Consider the following 20,734-nt stretch of genomic DNA (forward strand, 5'->3'; position numbering starts at 1 on the left):
TAATTTTTGCAACTTTTTTCTGTAAATCTAAAACTATTTGAACATTAAAAGAAGGCCAGTGGATTGAGCACTGGCCTGAGAACCAATGGGTTACCGGTTCGATTCCCAGTCAGGGCACATGCCTGGGTTGCAGACCAAATCCCAAGTTGGGAGTGCATGAGAGGAAACCACACATTGATGTTTCTCTCCTTCTCTTTCTCCCTCCCTTCCCCTCTCTCTAAAAAAATAATAAGTAAAAAAATCTTTAAAAAAGAGAGAGAGAGAAGAACTTACATGTAATAAAAGAGACATATCAACCAAAAGCAATCCAAGGATCTTATTTGCATTTTGATTTGAACAAAACAACCTTTAAAAGACATTTATAGAACTAGAGAAACTATAATACTTAATGGATAACAGATAACATTAAGTAATTATTTATGTATGGTAATGGTATAATTATATTAAGAATAAGAGTCTTATCACAAAATGACATATTTGTGGAAGAAACAACATGATGATAGGACTTGTCTTAAAATAATCCAACTAGGGCCCTGGCTGGTGTGGCTCAGTGGATTGAGTGCCAGCCTGTGAACCAAAGGGTCACTGGTTCTATTCCCAGTCAGGGCACATGCCTGGGTTGCGGGCCAGTCCCCAGTGTGGGGAACAGGAGAGGCAACCACACACTGATGTTTCTCTTCCTCTCTTCTTCCCTTCCTCCCCCTCTAAAAATCAATAAATAAAATCTTAAAAAAAATAATCCAACTAGGGAAAGGAAAGTACTGGTCAGTTTTTTCATATGTTGAAGCTGGGTGACTAGTGTTTGGGAGATCATTATACTATTTGTTCTAGTTTTGTATATTTGAAAAATTAATACAATTTTAAAACTTGATGAAAGGGAAAAAGCTTATCTACGTTAGCCATTCAACAATTTCATAAAAAATTCTCTGTTTCTAAGTGGCAAGGATTTACCAGAGGGCAAAAAGACAGGGAGGGAAGGGAAGGGTTGTCTAGAATTGTTGAGAATCTGATTGGCGGCCTCCATCTCATCCCTGGAGTTCACTGCCAGATAAGAGTATGCCTTTTTGTTGGTTCCATCCCACCCGCACCCACTCTGCCTGTATGTATCAAGGGGCAAAATCTCTCAAGAAGGATTTTTTTGATTAAAGCTTTCAAACAACTTACAGCCAGAAGACTCTGGTTAATTTCTGCGCCTTCCATCTTTGTCTGTCTATCTGAGTCTCTGGCATCTGCTGCTCTTTCACTGCCAGCCAAGTCAATGAAAGAGATCCTAGAGAAAAGACACAGCAGGGATGACTTCTTTGGGGCTTCGGTTTATTTTTACATCAGTCAGCATTTTGTGACAGCCAGAAGAAATTAACACTGGCCTGTATTCAGGGAGAAAAGACACTACTGTAAGCTTTCCAAAAGTATTACAAGATTGTGATCTGTCTGCTGCTGCTGGCACTGTTCAACCAGACACTTTCATTGGTTTTAATCATTTGTGAGAAAGTATGACTGAAATTAATAAAACATTCTTCCCATAGGGCTAAATGATCACACTGTAAATCACTTAGAGGACCACTTAGATAATTAAAAAGAAACTTTGTTCACTGCTTTCCAGAAAGAAAGAAGGAAAGAATGAGAAAGAACAAGAGAATGAGGGAAAGAAAGAGAGAAAGGAAGAAAGAGAAGAGAGAGAGAGAGAGAGAGAGAAAGGGAGAGAGAGAGGGAAAAAGAAAGACAAAGAAGAAAGAAAGACAAAGACTCATTACTCAGAAGTGAGATAGGCTCATCCATCAGTGTGGCAGAGTTTGCTAAGACAGCACCAGAAAAGCAATGAATGTACCCAATTGTCTTATGGCTTCTTTTAAGAAGGATGGATTAATTTTCCTTTTTTTGGCCTGTAAGCTCTCTGAGATGCATTCTCTGCTATTCCTCTGCTGATACCATGTTTCACGTTAGAAGCGATCGATATTCCTTTTAATAACTCAGGGTTGACCAACAATAGGCCATTACTTCATGGTTAATCAACTGATGGCACTTTAATACAATGATTTATTTCAGGGCTAACAACTCTACTCTGTATCCCTGAAATAAAGAACTCCATGGTGGCAGAGTGTCCTGTTGTTGATAACACATATTTCAAAGTCACATTAGGGAAATGCAGACAATGCAATTCCTTAAATATTTCCAGCTCACCTGCCAAATGTCCTCTTGGCTGAATCTTTGATCTGAATTTGGATGATGGCATGGGAGCGGGAAGAGTCTGCATTAACTCCAGTGGCCCCAGTGCTGCGCTCCTTGCTGCCCTTCAGAATCACCTGAAAAATAAAATCTATAGCGTGACATCCCCAAGGAGTAAACAAAGCCGTCTGACTCCTAAGAATGGGCTGAATGCAACAAGACCAGACATGTAACTTTGTCAGTACACTGCAGGTTTTCCCCTTCATGTTAAAAGCTGCCTAAACACTAAATCATACAAAGTACCCAACAGCAATAAAAACAATGTGGAATACTAACCTTGAGGGAGAATATTCTATAGTTCAAAAGCTAATGTACTTCTTGATCTCATATATGTTTTAAAAATATCTTTGATAGATTTAGCCTGACAAAAATCCCTAGAGCATAACTTAGCTCCAAAGCAAGGTCTCATAATACCCATCTATCTTAGTAATTGAAGCAAAGGGTAGAAATGTGCATCACGGAATAACTGATCACATCCACCTGTTCTACCAGGATGCAGTCATAAAGGGGTCAGGCCTAATGTGTGGGAACATGCAAGTGATGAGTTATTGTAATTGCCATGAGCCCTTGATTTCCCTTGAGAGCAATGTCCCTCCGAACAGGAATAAAGACAAACCTGGGACCCTCTGGCCTCAGGGAATAGGAAAGAGGAAGTAAAACTCAGGATTGGCCTCTAGCCACTGAAAACACAGCTATATATGAGCACGTTGCCCTGATTTTGGATAGGGGAAGGAGTATTAATTTCTGAGAACCAAAAAGTGAAAAACTTTAAATATATTATTTGAGCCCTGGCTGGTATGGCTCAGTGGACTGAGTGTCATCCTGCAAATTGAAGGGTCACCAGTTCAATTCCCAGTCAGGGCACATGCCTGGGTTGCAGGCTGGGTCCCTGGGGAGGAGAATGTGAGAGGCAACCACGCATTGATGTTTCTCTCCCTCTTTTTCTCCTTCCCTTCCCCTCTTTCTAAAAATAAATAAAATATTTTTTAAAATAAATAAGTAAATAAATATATCATTTGATAGAATCCCCACAACAGCCTCATGCGAGGTGAGTATGACCATCATGTGCAGTTTACAGCTGAGGAATAGCTCAGAGGTGATTTCCTCACCAACAGCTGCTGTGTGGCAGAATTGAGTTCCACATCCAGTATATATGACTGCAAAACCCAAGTGCTTTCTACTACACTGTGCAGCATTGGTGATAAATTTATTTATATTGCAGTAAATTAAGGGATTGAAAGTCCTATCTCATTTTCCTCCATCTCATAATTTTAACTTCTATCGTATTGAACATAACTAGTTTGCAAATTAAGAGTCTATAAGTTGAGAGTCAAACTCCCACAATAAGCCACAAATATCTTAACAAGCAGGGGCTTATGCTTTTTAAAATTTTAACTAGTAAGTTCCTCCATGGTCTGAGGAATAGTTGTGTTTCTAAATATTAATTATATGTGAATTAAAAATTATATTTTAGAAGAAATTTAGAGTCATACTGTGAATGCACTAATTTTGTAAATAGCTTGCTAAAAGTTTAAAGGGACTAGCTGATAACTCCTTCTGTAATGAGAAGAACATGTTAATTTATAAAACTTGATTATCAACTGCATGGATAGCATGTTGCTGCTAATCAGGAAAATAAGAGCAATAATCCCTTATACTGAGTATGGCAAGTGTCAAGAAAAGTACTGCTAAATAAGCTTGGATGCTGGCAATGTCACTTAAGGCCATATATGTGACTGAAGCATCCATGCTATTTTTTTTTTTCAAACAAGTGTGTATCTGAGGGAAGAGATTTTTAATTTTTTTTTAAAGATTTTACTTAATTTTTAGAGAAAGGGGAAGGGAGAGAAAAAGAGAGAAAGAGAAACATCACTGTGTGGTTGTCTCTCACACACCCTCTACTGGGGACCTGGCCCGCAACCCAGGCATGTGCCCTGACTGGGAATTGAGCTGGAGACCCTTTGGTTCACAGGCCAGCACTCAACCACTGAGCCACACCAGCCAGAGCTTGAAGCCTCCACTTTAAATGCACTTCCTCATTCTAGCCTCTCCCTATCACTCTGACTTCATGCTTACATATATGGTAACAAAGCAATAATAATGGAACATTTTAGATTTACATTGTTCTTTTTATCAAACTTTTTATTATAAAATTAAGACATACTTCCTGTGGAAAACTTGGAAAATACAAGAAAAGGAATGAAAAAGAAAATATGTACCTCTCATAATTCCAGAGTTAAGATTCTGGTGCATTTCTTCCTTGAGTTTCAGAGTTCTCACAATTTTGTTTTGTCTTTTATAAATGCCATGAAGAGACAAGAGAGATCTTTTAAACCTCCACATATCGCTCTGGTCAAGATGGAGACATAGGTAGATACACTTTGCTTCCTCACACAACCAAAAGAAAGACAACAACCAATTTAAAAACAAAACAAAAAAACCCCAGAACTACCAGAAAATAGACTGCATGTAAGTCTGACAACCAAGGAGTTAAAGAAGAAATATTTGTCCACACTGGTAGGAGGGGTGGAAACAGGAAGCTGGGGCAGAGAAGATACATGCAAGGCAGCAGCTGGAGGATCCCGCAGTCCCACATTCATGTGCGGATAAACTGGGAGGAACAACTGGGGAGTGAGACACACCACATAATCCAGGGTTCCAGCATGGGGAAAAAAAATCCCTCAAAACCTCTGACTGTAGCCCTAGCTGGTGTGGCTCAGTGGATTGAGTGTGGGCTTATGAACCAAAGGGTCGCCAGTTCAATTGCCAGTCAGGGCACATGCCTGGGTTGCGGGCCTGGTCCCCAGTTGGGGGTACACAAGAGATAACCACACATTGAGAAAAAACACAACAACAAAATCTCTAGCTGTAAAAACCCATGGGTCTGGTGGTGGTGGGAGAAACACCCAGTCTCACAGGAGAGTCCGTTGGAGGGACCCACAGGATCCTAGAACATATACAAACCCATCCACCCAGGAGTCAGCACCAGAAGGGCCCAAATCATTGTGGGAAGTGAGAGAAGTGACTGAAAGCAGGGTGAGAACCAAGCATGTGGCATTGTTCTCCCTCTGACCCCTCCCCCACATGCAGCCCCAAAACACAGAGAAGTGGGTTGGTCTGTCCTGGTGAATACCTAAGGCTCTGCCCCTTAAAATGTAATAGGTGCGCTGAGGCAAAGACACATGGCCCAAATGAAAGAACAGATCAAAACTCCAGGAAAAGAACTAAGTGATGAGGAGATAGCCAACCTAGCTGATGCAGAGTTCAAAACACTGGTAATCAGGATGCTCACAGATATGGCTGAGTACAGATGCAAAATAGAGGAAGAGGTAAAGGCTATGCCAAGTGAGATAAAGGAAAATATATAGGGAACCAACAGTGAAAAGAAGGAAACCAGGACTCAAATCAACCATTTGGAACAGAAGAAATAAACATTCAGCTGGAACAGAATGAAGAAAGAAGAATTCAAAGAAATGAGGAGAAGCTTAGGAACCTCTGGGACAGCTTTAAACATTCCAACTTCTGAGTCATAGGAGTGCCAGAAGGAGAAGAGCAAGAAATTGAAAACTTATTTGAAAAAATAATGAAGGAAAACTTCCCCAATCTGGTAAAGGAACTAGACATGCAAGTCCAGGAAGTTCAGAGAATCCCAAAGAAGTTGGATCCAAGGAGAAACACACCAAGACACATTACAACTAAATTACCCAAGATTAAAGATAAGGAGAGCAAGAGAAAGCAGCAAGAGAAAAGGAGACAGTTACCTACAAAGGAGTACCCATAAAACCATCAGCTGATTTCTCAAAAAAAACTTTACAAGCAAGAAGGTACTGGAAAGAAATACTCAGTCATGAAAGGCAAGGACCTACATCCCAGATTACTTTACCCAGAAAAGCTCTCATTTAGAATGAAGGCACAGATAAAGTGCTTCCCAGAGAAGGTCAAGTTAAAGGAGCTCATCATCACCAAACCCTTATTACATGAAATGTTAAAGGGACTTATGTAGGGGGAAAAAAGATGATCAAAACTATGAACAGTAAAATGACAACAAACTCACAACTATCAACAACTGAACCTAAAAAACAAAAACAAAACAAACTAAGCAAACAACTAGAACAGGCATAGAATCACAGAAATCAAGATCACATGAAGTGTTATCATCGGGAGGGGGAGGGGAGAAAATGGAGGAAAAGGTGCAGGGAATAAGAAGTGTAATTAGTAGGTACAAAATAGACAGGGGGAAGTTAAGAATAGTATAGGAAATTGGGAAGCCAAAGAACTTATATGTATGACCCATGGACATGAAATAAGTGGGGGGAATGCTGGAGGGAGGGGGTGCGGGGCAGAGGGGAATAAGGGGGAGAAAAATAATGGGACAACTGCAATTGTATAATCAATAAAATATACTTAAAAAGAATAAATCTCCACATATGGCTATGCAATATGCCTGATGGATAAGGAAGGTATCACAGAGACGTTAAGTGATTTATCCAAGGTCACATAGGTAGAATACAGTGAAGCTAAGGATAGAAGCCAGGTGTCTTCTGCCACATGTGAGTAATGATGTTACTTCTGCTGAAACCTAGCAAGAGCTTTGAGAGGCATCAAAGCGATACCTGGTCAGGAACTGTGTACACTGACAGGAAGCTGAAAGGATGGCCTTATGGTAAAATTCACTCCAAGGGGACTCGAGAAAGACTGGTTTCTATGGTTCTGTTATAGAGTTTTGCACTTGGCTTTTCATTGCACCTTGTCTACCATGATGTACTAGGTAACTGTGAGTGTGTCTCAGAAAACCTACCACATTGAGGAAAACTTTTATGACTATATGCCTTTTAGGGAAGGCATGAAGGAATTTCTGCTCTTTGTTCCAGTTTTCTCAGCTTCAGTAAAAGCCTAACATCACCATGACTTTCAGAAACAATGGAACAAAGCAGCTAAGCTCTGAGGAGTGAAAAATGAGGTAGTTATTAAGATGATCAGACAAACTTTTGTACATGACATACAACCCAAGTGTAGCAGTTATAAGAGATTGAAATCTTAAATTAGACTATCTGGGTTCACATTCCAGCTTTGGCATATGGTTGTGTGAACTTTTAAAAACAATTTTTTTTACTTATTGATTTTAGAGAGAGGAAGGGAAGGGGAGGAAAAGAGTGGAAGGGAAAAAGGGAGAGAGAGGGAGAGAGAAAACATTGATTATTTGTTGTTCTACTTATTTATGAATTCACTGGTTCATTCTTGTATGTGCCATGACCTGGGATCAAACCAGCAACCCTGGCACGGCATCGGGATGATGCTCTAACCAACTGGGCTACTAACTTGGCCAGGGCAGTTGTGTAAACTTTTGCAATGTGTGAACACTTGCAAATCACTTAACTTTTTAGAGTCTCCAGTTCTTATCTATAAAATAGTAGTCTCATAGGTTACTTATGAGAATTAAAAAGATAATATATGTAAAGCATTTAGTTACCTAATTGGCAGAGTTTTCAATAAATATTAATTTTTTTAAAAGATACTAAAGAGCCCTGGCTGGCGTAGCTCAGTGGATTGAGCGTGGGCTGGGAACCAAAGTGTCCCAGGTTCGATTCCCAGCCAGGGTACATGCCTGGGTTGCAGGCCATAACCCCCAGCAACCGCACATTGACGTTTCTCTCTCTCTCTCTCTCTATCTCCCTCCCTTCCCTCTCTAAAAATAAATAAATAAAATCTTAAAAAAAAAAAGATACTAAAGAGCTAACATTTCCATGTAAACTTCCAAAAGTTAAACTATTTTTCACAAGTGTAAATCAATCAATTTCATGAGGAAATAGAGTTTTATAGCTCAACATGAAATTCCATAGGCTCCCCAGTGCAAGAAAGTAAAAAGAAAAAGAAAGAAGGAAAGGGGGGAGTGAGGGAGGGAAAAAGAGAATAAAGAGGAAAAAGAGCAAATTTATTTGGGTGAAATTAAAGTCTAGAAGTAGCGCAAGGTTAATGTCAACACCTTAAAAATCACTGGCCCGCCCCTTTTCTCTCACTACTGCCCCTCCTTCTCAAATTCCTTCTTCCATAACTAAAGTCTACTGGGCAAGTTTCTAAATCTTGGTCCTTTATACAAAACATGTTATGTGAGTAAAGTGGGGACCTGCTACAACAGAAAGTAGAGGCAATTGCTGAAATCTGTGGCATTGGGAAATATTCAGAGACTTATTAGTAGGAATCATAGATACGACAAACTGAGCAAGCACCATGGTAAGCATTTTATGTATGTTATCTCATTTCCTTCTCTATTATGAGACCCAGTCATCTACTATCATCCACAAATTTCAGGTTCAGAAAAGTAAAGGACACGATCAAGGATACACAGCACCGGGGTGCAGCACCATTTAGTTACAAGGCTTTAATCACTAAACTTCCTGCACAAATATCAAAGAAGGGCTATGAGTATTTCAGTAAGATAGGCAATGTGTACAGATTAAGCCTCTATCACCGGTATATAACTGGGGCTTATTTAGAGGAAGCTCTTGCTATGTGGGTCTCTGCTACCAATTACAGCCAAGGAAATGATTTAAAAAAAAAATAAAGCTGCCAGTTGTGAAGTAGGTAAAAAGTGGCCATATCTGAGTGAGCCTGAGGGTGATCTGTGGGGGTAATACTTGAAGATGATACCTGAGGGTGACACTTGAGCAAACACCTGGGTGATACCTGAGTGAGCATGAACAGTGACACCTGAGACATAGTGAGAGTGTGACATCTGAGTTAGCAAGTACTGTTGTTTCGAGTCAATAAATGTTTATGAGGGTAACAGTGTCAGATATTCATAATTTATACCAACTTTCCACCTTGATCTCAGCTGGCTTCCTTCTTGTACAACCTCATATGAACTACAGACTGAGGGTATCAATGGCAATAACATGTCGACTAACAAGAAACTTCTCTGCTTAGGAAACATACCTTAGGACAGAGCAGTGGCATAAACTCTTCCAGGGCGAGGTGTGATTTGACACCAGATTGCTCATTAGCATAGATATGGCCCATAGCAAAGGAAATGAGACTTCCTCTTAGTGTTTGCTGCTTTTCCATTGAGTTGGTGTAATCTCCAGGGACCAAGGCATCATGACAACCAAATATCTTGAAACTCCCAGCCAAAACAACAAATAAATGGCTGGGGAAAGTGGGGCCGTGGGAATAGGTGTATGAGAAACAATTTCCTTACGACTTTGCAGTGGAGGGAGTCCTAGGCAGGTAAGAATGGCCACAGTCTCAGGGGAGGCCCTTTAACACATCCCACACACTTTTGTTCTGCGCCTGCCTCTGTAATCCAAGGGGCTCTTAACTCTTATTAGAGTCCCTCTAAGGCAGTCATACTCAGGTTCTATGCTCAGGTTTTGGATCCCAGGACCCAGGGATCTAATAATCACACAAACATGAGGGTCTCATCCCTTAAACAAAAGTTACCTATTTGTCCCAGGAAAGAAAAACTGTGAGAAAAAGACAAATCAATGGAGGGCCACCCTGCCATTTCCTGCACCCAAGTCCATGGAGAGGTACATTGTAAAGCTGTTCTAAAGGCGAGTTCGGTCAAGTACCCAGCCTGTCCTTCTAGCTTCCTCCCTTTGACTCTAGCCAGGTTGGTTGGATATACTAGAAGAATGACTATGATGGCTGCATGCGAGAATGAATTATCTGGGAAACTTTTAAAATAATACCCACCTTTATACACTGCTAGTAGGAATGTAAAAATGGTGCAGCCACTTGGGAAAACAGTTTGCTGTCCCTCAAAAAGTATGACCCAGCAATTCCATTCCTAGGCATATACTCAAGAAAACTGAAAACATATTTCTACACAAAAACTTGTACTTGGCCTTATTCATAATAGCCAAAAAGTAAAAACAACCTACATGTTTATCAATTGATGAATGAATAAATAAAATATATCCATACAGTAGAATATTATTTGTCCATAAAAAGGAAAGAAATACTGATACATGCTATGACGTGGATTAACCTTGAAAATACTGTATTAAATGAAAGAAGCCAGAGACAAACTATTGCATATTGTATGATTCCATTGATATGATATGGCCAGAGTGGGCAAATCCATAGAGATAAAAATTAGTGGTTGCCAGGGACTGTGGGGCAGGAAAAATAAAGGAGTAACTGGCTAATAGTATGGGGTTTCATTTTGATGGATGAAAATGTTCTGGAATTAGATAGTGGTAATAGGTGTACAACTTTTTGAAAATACAAAAACCAGCCCTGGCTGGTGTAGCTCAGTGGATTGAGCACGGGCTGCAAACCAGGCATCACAGGTTCGATTCCCAGTCAGGGCACATGCCTGGGTTGCAGGCCATGACCCCCAGCAACCGCACATTGATGTTTCTCTCTCTTTCTCCCTCCCTTCCCTCTCTAAAAAAAAATAATAATAAAATAAAATAAATAAATATTTTTAAAAAGTACAGAAAACATCATTGAATTGTGTATTTTAAAAAGACAAATATGGCATGTGGATAATATCTTAATAAGAAAATTACATTAAAAACACTGAAGTGTATACTTTAAAAGGTGAATTTTATGGTTGTGAACTATATTTCAACTTAAAATTGAATAATTTAATAAACTGAATAAATTAATTTTAGAATTAATAATACCCATATCTGGGTCTCCCTTTTGAGAGATTCTGACTTAAATGGCCTCACATGGAAATAAAAAACAAACTGACAGTGATCAGATGGGAGGAGGGCGGGGGATAATGTGGGAAAGAAGGGGAAGGGGCAAGTCAAAGAACATGTATAAAGGACCCATTGGCACGGACAAAGGGGTTGGGATTGACTGTGGGAGTGGGGGAGAGGGTGTGTGGATGGGGCAGGGGAGAGCAACAGAGAAAAATGTGGGACAAATGCAACTGAACAATAAAAAAATACATGATAGAACTAGAAAGATAAGCCATAGAACAAGACACAGACAAAAACTGACAAAAGATTCATATCCACACTATAAAAATAAGTAAAAGACAGACAACCCAAAATAGAGGAAAAGACCCAAACTGACATTCCCACTATTCATTTTTACCCAATTGAATCTAAAAATCAAAATAAATGAACAAGAAGAACAGAAATAGACTCATAGACACAGTGACATTTCAACGATGCCAGTTGGAAGGGAGGTTCCAGGTATGGGTGAAAAAGGTGAAAGGATTTAGAAATGCAAATTGGGAGTTACAGAATAGTCATGGGGATGTAAAGTACAGCATAGGAAACACAGCCAATAATATTCTAATAACTATGCATGGTGTCAGATGGGTATGAGGTTTTATTAGAATGATCACTTAGTAAGTTATATAATGTCTAATCACTGGGGTGTACACTTGAAACTGATTAAAATAAAGTTCACAGTAAAAAAGCTATTCAACTTTGTTTTTAATTTATGAAATGCAATTAAAGATAAAATTAAATAATTACAAATAGGCAAAAATTCAAAAGTCAAAGTGTTGGTGAAGATGAAGAGCAAAGGATTGCTTGTGGGAGTGTGCACTGCTTTGGAAAGCAGTTGGCATCATCTAGTGAAGTGGGAGATACGCGTATCACAGCTACAACCTAGAGAACTCATATGCTGCGCACTGAAATACACGTAAAGGACACTGACAGCCATACTGTTCAGAACAGCCCCAAATAGAAACAACCCAATTGTTCATTAACTTTGGAATGGTGAAATAAACTGTACTATATTTGTATGATTGAATACTAACTACAAATAAAAATGAACAGAATTACAGCCATATGCAAAAACATAGATGGAACTCCAAAGCATAATGTTAAGCAAAAGAAGCAAGACACAAAAGAATACATACACTGTGATTCTATTCACACCAAGTTAAAAAACAGGTGAAACTAAGTTATATCTATGGATAACACATAGTTGGTTAAAACGGTAACAAAGAACGAGAAAGTAATTAGCATAAAGTCAGGAAAATAGGGGAGTATAATTTGGAAGTTGTACAGGGTTCTTGTGGGGTTCTGCAATGTTCTATTTATTAATGTGGGTAGTTGATTATGAGTGTGTTTGTTTCTTTATACCATACACATTTAGATTTTATGCATTTTTCTGTATAGTGTTATTTTTCACAATAAAAAAAAGGTTAAACCATCTTTTTTAAGGAAAAAAATTCTCCTGATGATCGAATGTAAACCAAGGTTGACATTAATTACATTAAAGGAAGGTTCACCAGAAGTATATTTGTACATAATTTAATAAATTTCCAAAGCAGAAAAAAAATCTAAATATTCTAAACTATTAACAGTTGGTATCTCAGTGGAGAATGAGGAGTACTGTACAGCAAGTTAAAGAAGACTTTATTTTTCTATAATATATTTTTTAATCTTCAGATTTAATCATAAGTGTTACTCAGATTATAATAAAAAGATAACTTAATAAAATAAGATTTAAAAATACATTTGTAAGGAGACACAAAAATAACTAAAAAAAAATTAGTTGCCTCAGGAAAAGGGAATGGGATATTTTCATTGTACCTTCTGAATTTTTAACCCATGTGAAAGTATTACCTATAAAAATTTTAATTTAAATTAAGAATATTTCTCTCTAGCAGCTTTTCCAGAGCCAACTACCAGAGAAGTACACATTAGCAGCCTTTGAAACTGGCCTAACATCTTCTCATGCATTAGGTTCTCCCACATGCCCTACTTCCCTCTACCATGGCATTGAGACAACCACCTTATAGAGAACCTATAAGGATTCACATTTATAAATGTGAAATGGTATGCTTGCCATTGCCCTTTGCCTAAATCTGAGTCCATTATACTTGTTAGGTAGCAAAACAAATTCTTTCCCTGTACTTAGGCTGCTATAGTGGTATAGTAAAGAAGGGAGAGTTACCTCTAGGAGGAGCTCCACACTATCCACCTGAAGCTCTTGCAGTCCCACGATCTGTACCACATGCTTGCTATCTTCTCTTGCAAAGAGCCTGCGGATGCAAGAACATGGTTGGTATGACAGAGCTGCTGTAATAGACTTTGTTCTTGCCTCCCCAGAAACCACTCCACTACTCCATCATTTAGTAGTTTTGCCCTCTGGGTGGAATTCATGTGCACTCTCCCCAGCCATCCGCACATCTCCTGGCCCCCACCCAGGGTCTCAGGTGTGGTCTTTGATTGTTGTAAACAAATCAGCATCTTTGGCTATAATTAAAAGAATCAAAGTATAGGAGGGGAGGGGAACAACAGCAATAACAAAAAGAATGCATGTATAACTCAAACCTATGCCAATCAGTGGATGGTGTATTCCTGGCTAGAGTGACTGGTTCAGGAGCAGATAGATATGGTATCTCTACCAGGTCCAATCAAAATCAAGTCCGAGTCTCTGGTTGTTAGGTACCTGGCTGTCAGGTGCACACACGCACGCTCGCTCTCTCTTGCTCTCTCTCTCTCTCTCTGTAAGTAAAAGCATGTGGCCCTGGGAGCAGCTGCAACCATTCAACATTCATTAAAAAGACAGTTCTGGAATGAAGCTAACACCATAGAAGGTAGAGTATAGATGCAAAGAAATTGGGTTCTTTTAACATCCCTGAGCTGCTACAGTAAAGGCACTAAGGTCTGACAGATCTCTAGGCTTTCTAGTTACATGAGCTAATGATTTTCTTCAATGCTTAAGCCAGTATAAGTGGGGTTTTATTTTACTCGCAACATAAGCAGTCCTGATATATCTTCTAAGAGAACAAGGAAGAGCTGGTGCTACAACTGAATGCCTCAGGCCTGCATGTAAAGCAGTAAGTGGTTATGGTCTACCATCATCATTAAACCAGACCCACTAAAGGGCATGTATTGAATCTACTGAAGACTCTAAGGTTATTTTTCCCTCTTAATAAGATTAAGGTTAAAAATGAAATTGAATTTCATAAAAAAAGGAAATCATACTCTCTCCAAAATTTTTTTTCTCAGCCTATGCTTCTACCAAGTTTTCAAATTTTTATAAGATTGAAGGAAAACAGTTCACGGATGCCTGTGACCATTCAGAAAACAACTCTATTGGAACAGTTAGGTTTGTGGGATAAAAGATGGATCTAGCTTTCAGCACCCTCATGTCACTCCTGAACATACTTCCCAGACCCTATGCCACCCCAGAAAGGTTCCTGACAGACAGCCCAAAACATACTGCTAGGTTTTTAAATCCTATGAGCAAGATTTCTATCACTTTTTCTGCAAGGGTATAAGACAATTTATCCTCTACTTTTGAGACTTAATTTGAAGATCCTTAACCTCTGGTTTCTAATTTAAGATGTGGACTTTATATATATATAAAAGTATACATATATATATATACACACACTTTATATATATAATAAAACATATATAAAAATAAAAGCATATAAAATATACTTTTATCTATGTTTGTCAAAGCCCCACTATTATCATAAAAATATATTTTATTATAAAAACAACAGAATAAATCACAGCTCTAAGCAAACAAGAAAGTGTGGCCATCAGTGGATCAGAACATTTCAGATGACTGATAAGGGGTGGAAACAAAGGGACACCAGCCAATTAACCAGAGATTAAAAAAAAAAAAACACCACAGGCCAAGACACTCACAAAATAAGTCTGGGTCTTTCCTTCTGAGCCCTAGAGAAGCTTCAAACCAGGAATTAGTGTATTCCAATCCCTTTGGCTATAATTAAGGAACGAAAATATACAGGGTAGTATACCTGGGTCATTCATTAAAGAATTACACTCATTACAGCAGAATAATCTGACTGTCCCTTCACACATAAAAAATGAACCACACACATAGTACAATGGTGCCTTTAATTTTCATGCCAACTGTTCTTTAAAGGAAGTGGCCATTCTGACTGGAAAGGGCCACTAATAAGATTGTTGGGGTTGGAAGAGAAGACATGATTAAGCTAACGTAAGGCTCCAAAACCAACACAGAGGGTAAAAAAGAAAGGCAACTCTTTGCCAAAGCAATCCCAGAGTGGCACCCTCCTTTATCTGGCACAACTGAACCCCTAAAACCTATATATTCTCTGAATTGTGGCATACCTAAAGGTCCCTTTTTGTTCAAGTCCACAGAATGATGGCTTGCCTCAACCCACACAGTGGCCTCTCCAGTTATGATACTCAATACTCTAATGTCTCCCTTCAGTGGGGGCTGGCCTTATCACACTTTCTTTACTGAACTGGAGCTGCTCCTCCACGTCCACTCCCCATTCCAGTGCTTGCCTGGAGCTCATAGAACTTCATGTCCTTTTAGACAGCTCTGTAGGGGCATGGATCCCTTTGTTGTGGGGCTAGTCTATCTCACTGATTTGGTTTTCCCAGACTTCTACCATGTTCAGCCTCTACTCACTCCTCTCCACCTGGTGGAGCTACTCCCAGCATGTTTCGTGTCTGGTTAATTCTGTTAGGACAAACATCCTTCTACCTCCCCTGCTTCCTCTCTCCTCCCTATTTTCCCACTCAGCCAATACCTTCACAACTTCATTGCCTCCTACTAAGTGATCTGTTTCAACCTAAATACTTTATGCTATAAAAACACAATAGGGATTTAAAATCAGAGTTACTGAATACATTTCTAAATTATTATATTATATTGTAAGGGCAACAGTTTAAGCCTTATAAGAGTTAAAAGTCTAATGTGAAGTAAAGAGATTTTCTTCTCATTCAACTGACTTAAGAAAACCATCATGAAGCCCATCCTAAGATTGAGGGGGGAAAAAAAACAAGACAAAGTGGGAAACATTATTTATAGTTCTTCCAGTGTAATAATAGGTTAAAAGAATATGACGAGATTTAAGTATATGTTGGTTTCCTGACCTCCTGAAATTAGACCTTTTTCATAGACCAAAATAAAAGGGATCACCTTTTCATTTTAAAGACTTCATTCATTCACCTTCAGAGAGAGAGGAAGTGGGAGAGAAAAAGAGGGAGAGAAACATCAATCAGCTGTTTGCCGTGTATACCCAAATGGGAACCTGGCCCACAACCCAGGCATGTGCCCTGACAGGGAATCAAACCAGTGACCTTTTGGTTTGCAGGCCAGTACTCAATCCACTGAGCCACACCAGCCATGGTTAAAAGGAATAATATTTGGATAAACATTAGACTATTGATCACTTGAAAGGCTAATTTAAATCTTTCTGTAGCTGAAATGACAGTTTCAAAAATATGTGTCTGATTCAGAAGACTCTCATTTCACAAAATGGTATTAATGTCTCATTAAATCCCATGATTCAGTGGGACTCTGGCTTAAAATAATGATGAACAGATTCAGTTTCCCACTCATATCCAGTACCTTTTTCTTCTATTTAGGAGGTCATAAAGCTGTCCACAGTAGATTTCATAGAAGCTGATCCACACAAAGAGGTGCCTTCTTGACTGGGGCACTTGTAGTTGCCTGAAGATATCTTTGGCAGCCAGAGCATACAGTCCTGGGTTCTGATGACTACCTATCATGGTGTAGGTCTTTCCAGCACCTGTTTGTCCATATGCAAAGCAAGTGGCATTGCCTCTGAAGGAAGAATAATTTGTATCACTTATACATAACAAAAATGCTAACCTACCCATAGATTTTTTTTAATCCTCACCCAAAGATATGCTTATTGATTTTTACAGAGAGGGGGTGGGAGGGAGAGAGGGAGAGAAGCATCATTTGGTTGCCTCTCATACACGCCCTGACAGGAGACTGAACCTGCAATCTGTGCCCTGACTTTTTGGTTTACAGAACAATGCTCTAACCAATTGAGCCATACCCGTGAGAACTCTACCCATAGATTTTTAATGACAAAAGTCAGGTTGAAAAAGAATCTTTGAAAAAATTCAGCTATAAACATATAATCCTTTTAAGAAGAGAGCTTTACATTATTAAAACATGGGAAGAGGAAAATACATTCTCAAAGCAGTACATGAGTTTTCTGACAGAAATTTTTTATGGAACTGGCAAGACCATGAGACAACTCTGAAAGATAAGGAGACAAGGACTCCTACTAGATCACAGGTGGCAAACACAAGGCCCAAGGGCTGAATCCGGCCCTCCACCTTGTTTTAACCAGCCCGGGACCTTTTTTCTACCTGGTGGCAGCGCCGAGCTCTCACCTGTTAAGGAGCAGTTACATTATACAATCCTAAAATTACACTGAGCTCTTGGAAGGCAACTGTGCGGCCCCTGGTGAAAATGGGTTTGACACCCCTGTCCTAGATGCTTCAGAGGATCCCAGAGAAGATGATTTTTTGTTAATCTAGAAAGACAAGTCTGCTGAAAGAATAGGGAATGAAATACAATAAATAATAGAAGATCATGTGATAAACATGATGATAGTGACCACTCGTACAAATATTAAGGAAGTTTAGACAGGTGAAAACAATGTAAGCAAATTATTTGAGGAAAGACTCACAGAAGGGCTTCTCTCAGGGTCTCAGTTTTCACTCTTATCGATAAATTGCTAGGTTACTTCTAAGATCCCTTCTAGCCCTGATATTCTGTGATTCTAAGTGAGAGTCACTATTCCTGCATGTGGCTAAATGTGCACACATACCCTGTATGAGTGCAAAGAACCACAGAAGAGGTGGAGAGTTAAAAGACCTACCATTACAGTATGTTGTTTTCTTAAGATTTTATTTATTTATTTTTAGAAAAAGGGGAAGTGAGGGAGGAAGAGAAGGAGAGAAACACCAATGTGTGAGAGATACATAATCAATTGCCTCTTTCATGCCCTCAGCTGGGGACCTGGCCTACAACCCAGGCATGTGCTCTGACTGGGAATTGAACTGGCAACCTTTTGGTTCTCTAGATGACACTCAATCCACTGAGCTACCCCAGCTAGGGCCAATCACAGTATGTTTTAAGAGGAGTTACAAGTCCAAATTACCTGAGCATTATGGGATCCGACCATGTATAAGAGTACTAAGTAAAAAGTGAACATAATGTTAGGTAGTAAGTAGTTATTACAGACTCTTGAAAAGGAATCACATGGATAAATGATGACAGTAGCTACTTTTTAAGAAAAAAATATGTATGGACACGGTGGGTAGGGAGAGGCCGGAAGTGGGCAGAGAGAGATGAACACAACAAAAGGGAACTGAAGCCAGAGAGAAAAGAAGGAATGATACAACAAGAGAAAAAGAACCATGGAAGTGTGAGAATCAAGAGATGGGAGCTAATCAAATTCAACTGCTTGAAGCACAGAGCAGTTACTTCTTATCTTTTAAACCATGGCTCCCAAGCCCTAGTCAGGTAGCTCAGTTGGTTAGAGTGTTGTCATGAAATGCCAAGGTTTGTGGAGTTGGCAGTTTCAGTACCTGGTCAGAGCACATACAAGAAGCAACCAATGAATGCATAAATAAGTGAAACAACAAACAGGTCTTTCTCTCTTGTATCTCTCCCTCTCTCTCCAAAAACAATAAATAAACTTAAAACAACAACAACAAGAAGAGTGGGGCTGAGTGCAGGCTGTGAACCAAAGGGTCACTGGTTTGATTCCCAGTCAAGGCACATGCCTGGGTTGTAGGCCAGGTCCCCAGTAGGGGGCATGAGAGAAACAACCACACACTGATGTTTCTTTTCCTCTCTTTCTCCCTCCCTTCCCCTCTCTAAAAATAAAAATTATTTTTAAAAACCCCACAATAAGATACAGTCCCATACCCATTAGATTGGCTAAAATAAAAAAGGCTGACAATGCCAAATATGGTTGAGGATACAGAGCTGGAATTCTCATACATTGATTACTGTTGGAAGAATGGAGTAATGCATGGAAAACTGACATTTTCTTATAAACCTATCTATCCTATGAGTCATCAATTCCATTTCTAGGTTTTTATCCAAGATAAATGAAAACATGGCCACAAAATACTTGTATAAAAATGTTTACACAGCTTTATTCATAGTAGTCTAGAAATGGAAACACCCCAAATGTAAATCAATAGGAGAATGGATAAACAATTTATGGTATATTCATAGAAGGGAATATTGCCCAGCAATAAAAATAATGGGTACATGCAACAACATGTATTAACACAAAACAAAACAAAAACATTATGTTAAATAAAAAAGCCAGTCATAAAAGAATATATATCATAGTGATTCTATTACTAATCTATAGTGACAGAAAGCAGGTCAGTGGTTATGTAAGACCTGGGGGGTGACAGTAGGAAATTAACTAAAAAGGGACATAAGAGGACTTCTAGGGTAGTGAAAATGTTCTATATGTTGTTCCAGGTATTGGTTAGCTGGATGTATACAACTATCAAAACTCATTAAACCTGAATACTTCTTATGATCTGTGTTTCTTATTGCATGTAAATTATACCTCAGTTTTTTAACATTATAAAAGTTACTTTAGAAAATAAAAATCAAAATACTCTGGAATCAGCAACTCTAGTAGATTGTTTGGCATACATGCCTACATTTTAAATATACAACAGAAGCCTCTACTACCTTTTCTGTACCATTTAGTGTTTATTAAGTATAAATAATTATTTCAAAATTTAATCTTTTTTAATTTATTGATTTGAGAGAGAGAGAGAAAGAGAGAGAGAGAGAAATACTGCTTTGTTGTTCCATTTATTTATGCATTCATTGGTTGTTTCTTGTATGTGTCCTGAGTGGGGATCAAATCCACAGCATTGGGGTATCTGGAGAATGCACTAACCAACTGAGCTAGCCAGTCAGGGCCTATTTCAAAATTTAAAAAATACATTTATGAAAGGTAGATAAGTGATAGTCACTTATCTATTCTACTCAAAGGAGAAAATTAATGAAGCCATAGCCAGAATGCATAACTCCTAGTATCAAAAGTTCAAACTAACTACAACCACTTAAACCTTTCTATTCTGAGAACATCGATGAAATTATATTGTTGTCAGCTTATATTTTTCCACTAAGCACAAGCTACTCAATATCATCAGTGTAAAAGGAAATTTTGCTGAAAGTTCCTAAATGCTTGGTAAATTCTACAAATAGAGACACTGAATTTTTCAGAAGAGACTAATTTAAATTCCTAAGATCAAAACACAAATTCATGTTTAATTCAAAAGAACTAAAAACAGCATAGGTAATATTTATTTTAAAAATATGATTTATGGAAAATAAAAAATAAAGAGCAAAAGCAGCAAAAAATTACTATCATACCCATTGAAAATATGCTGAATGAGTGGGTGAGTAGTCTTCATGTATACATCCTGATTGGTACATGCCTCATCAAAGACTTCATCAAAATAAAAGACATGCTGTAAAAGAAATTTGGCTTTTATAAAGACATTTTTCACCACTATTCCAGTTAACACATGATAAAAGTACAAACACATTTTTAACTAATAGTAACTGAGTATGATAAACTTATAATAAGCAAAAAAACCAACAACCTGTCAAATGACAAACCTGTCAAAACAACAATCTGTCAACCTTCTTCTACTGAGATCTCTGTTTGACCTGTTCTTATAATGTAAAAACTAAGGCACACAATTTTCATTCTCTCTTAAATGAAGTAAACTGATAAGTACAAGAGGAAGCCAACACTCCT

At 38.6% G+C, this 20,734-nt stretch overlaps 1 protein-coding gene across 1 annotated transcript in view; it reads right to left on the minus strand.

Annotated features, from left to right (window-relative positions):
* KIF24 (kinesin family member 24) overlaps positions 1-20,734 on the minus strand; it is an 81,206-nt gene that overhangs the window by 18,134 nt on the left and 42,338 nt on the right. The window contains exons 4-8 of the mRNA XM_028530309.2: positions 20,344-20,441; positions 16,513-16,728; positions 13,099-13,186; positions 2,182-2,303; positions 1,165-1,270 (exon numbers count right to left, since the gene is read on the minus strand). Coding sequence (XP_028386110.1) covers positions 1,165-1,270; positions 2,182-2,303; positions 13,099-13,186; positions 16,513-16,728; positions 20,344-20,441 — 630 coding nt within the window. The remainder of the gene's footprint in view (positions 1-1,164; positions 1,271-2,181; positions 2,304-13,098; positions 13,187-16,512; positions 16,729-20,343; positions 20,442-20,734) is intronic.

Source organism: Phyllostomus discolor, chromosome 3 (assembly GCF_004126475.2).
Source record: "Phyllostomus discolor isolate MPI-MPIP mPhyDis1 chromosome 3, mPhyDis1.pri.v3, whole genome shotgun sequence".
Lineage (NCBI taxonomy): Eukaryota > Metazoa > Chordata > Mammalia > Chiroptera > Phyllostomidae > Phyllostomus > Phyllostomus discolor.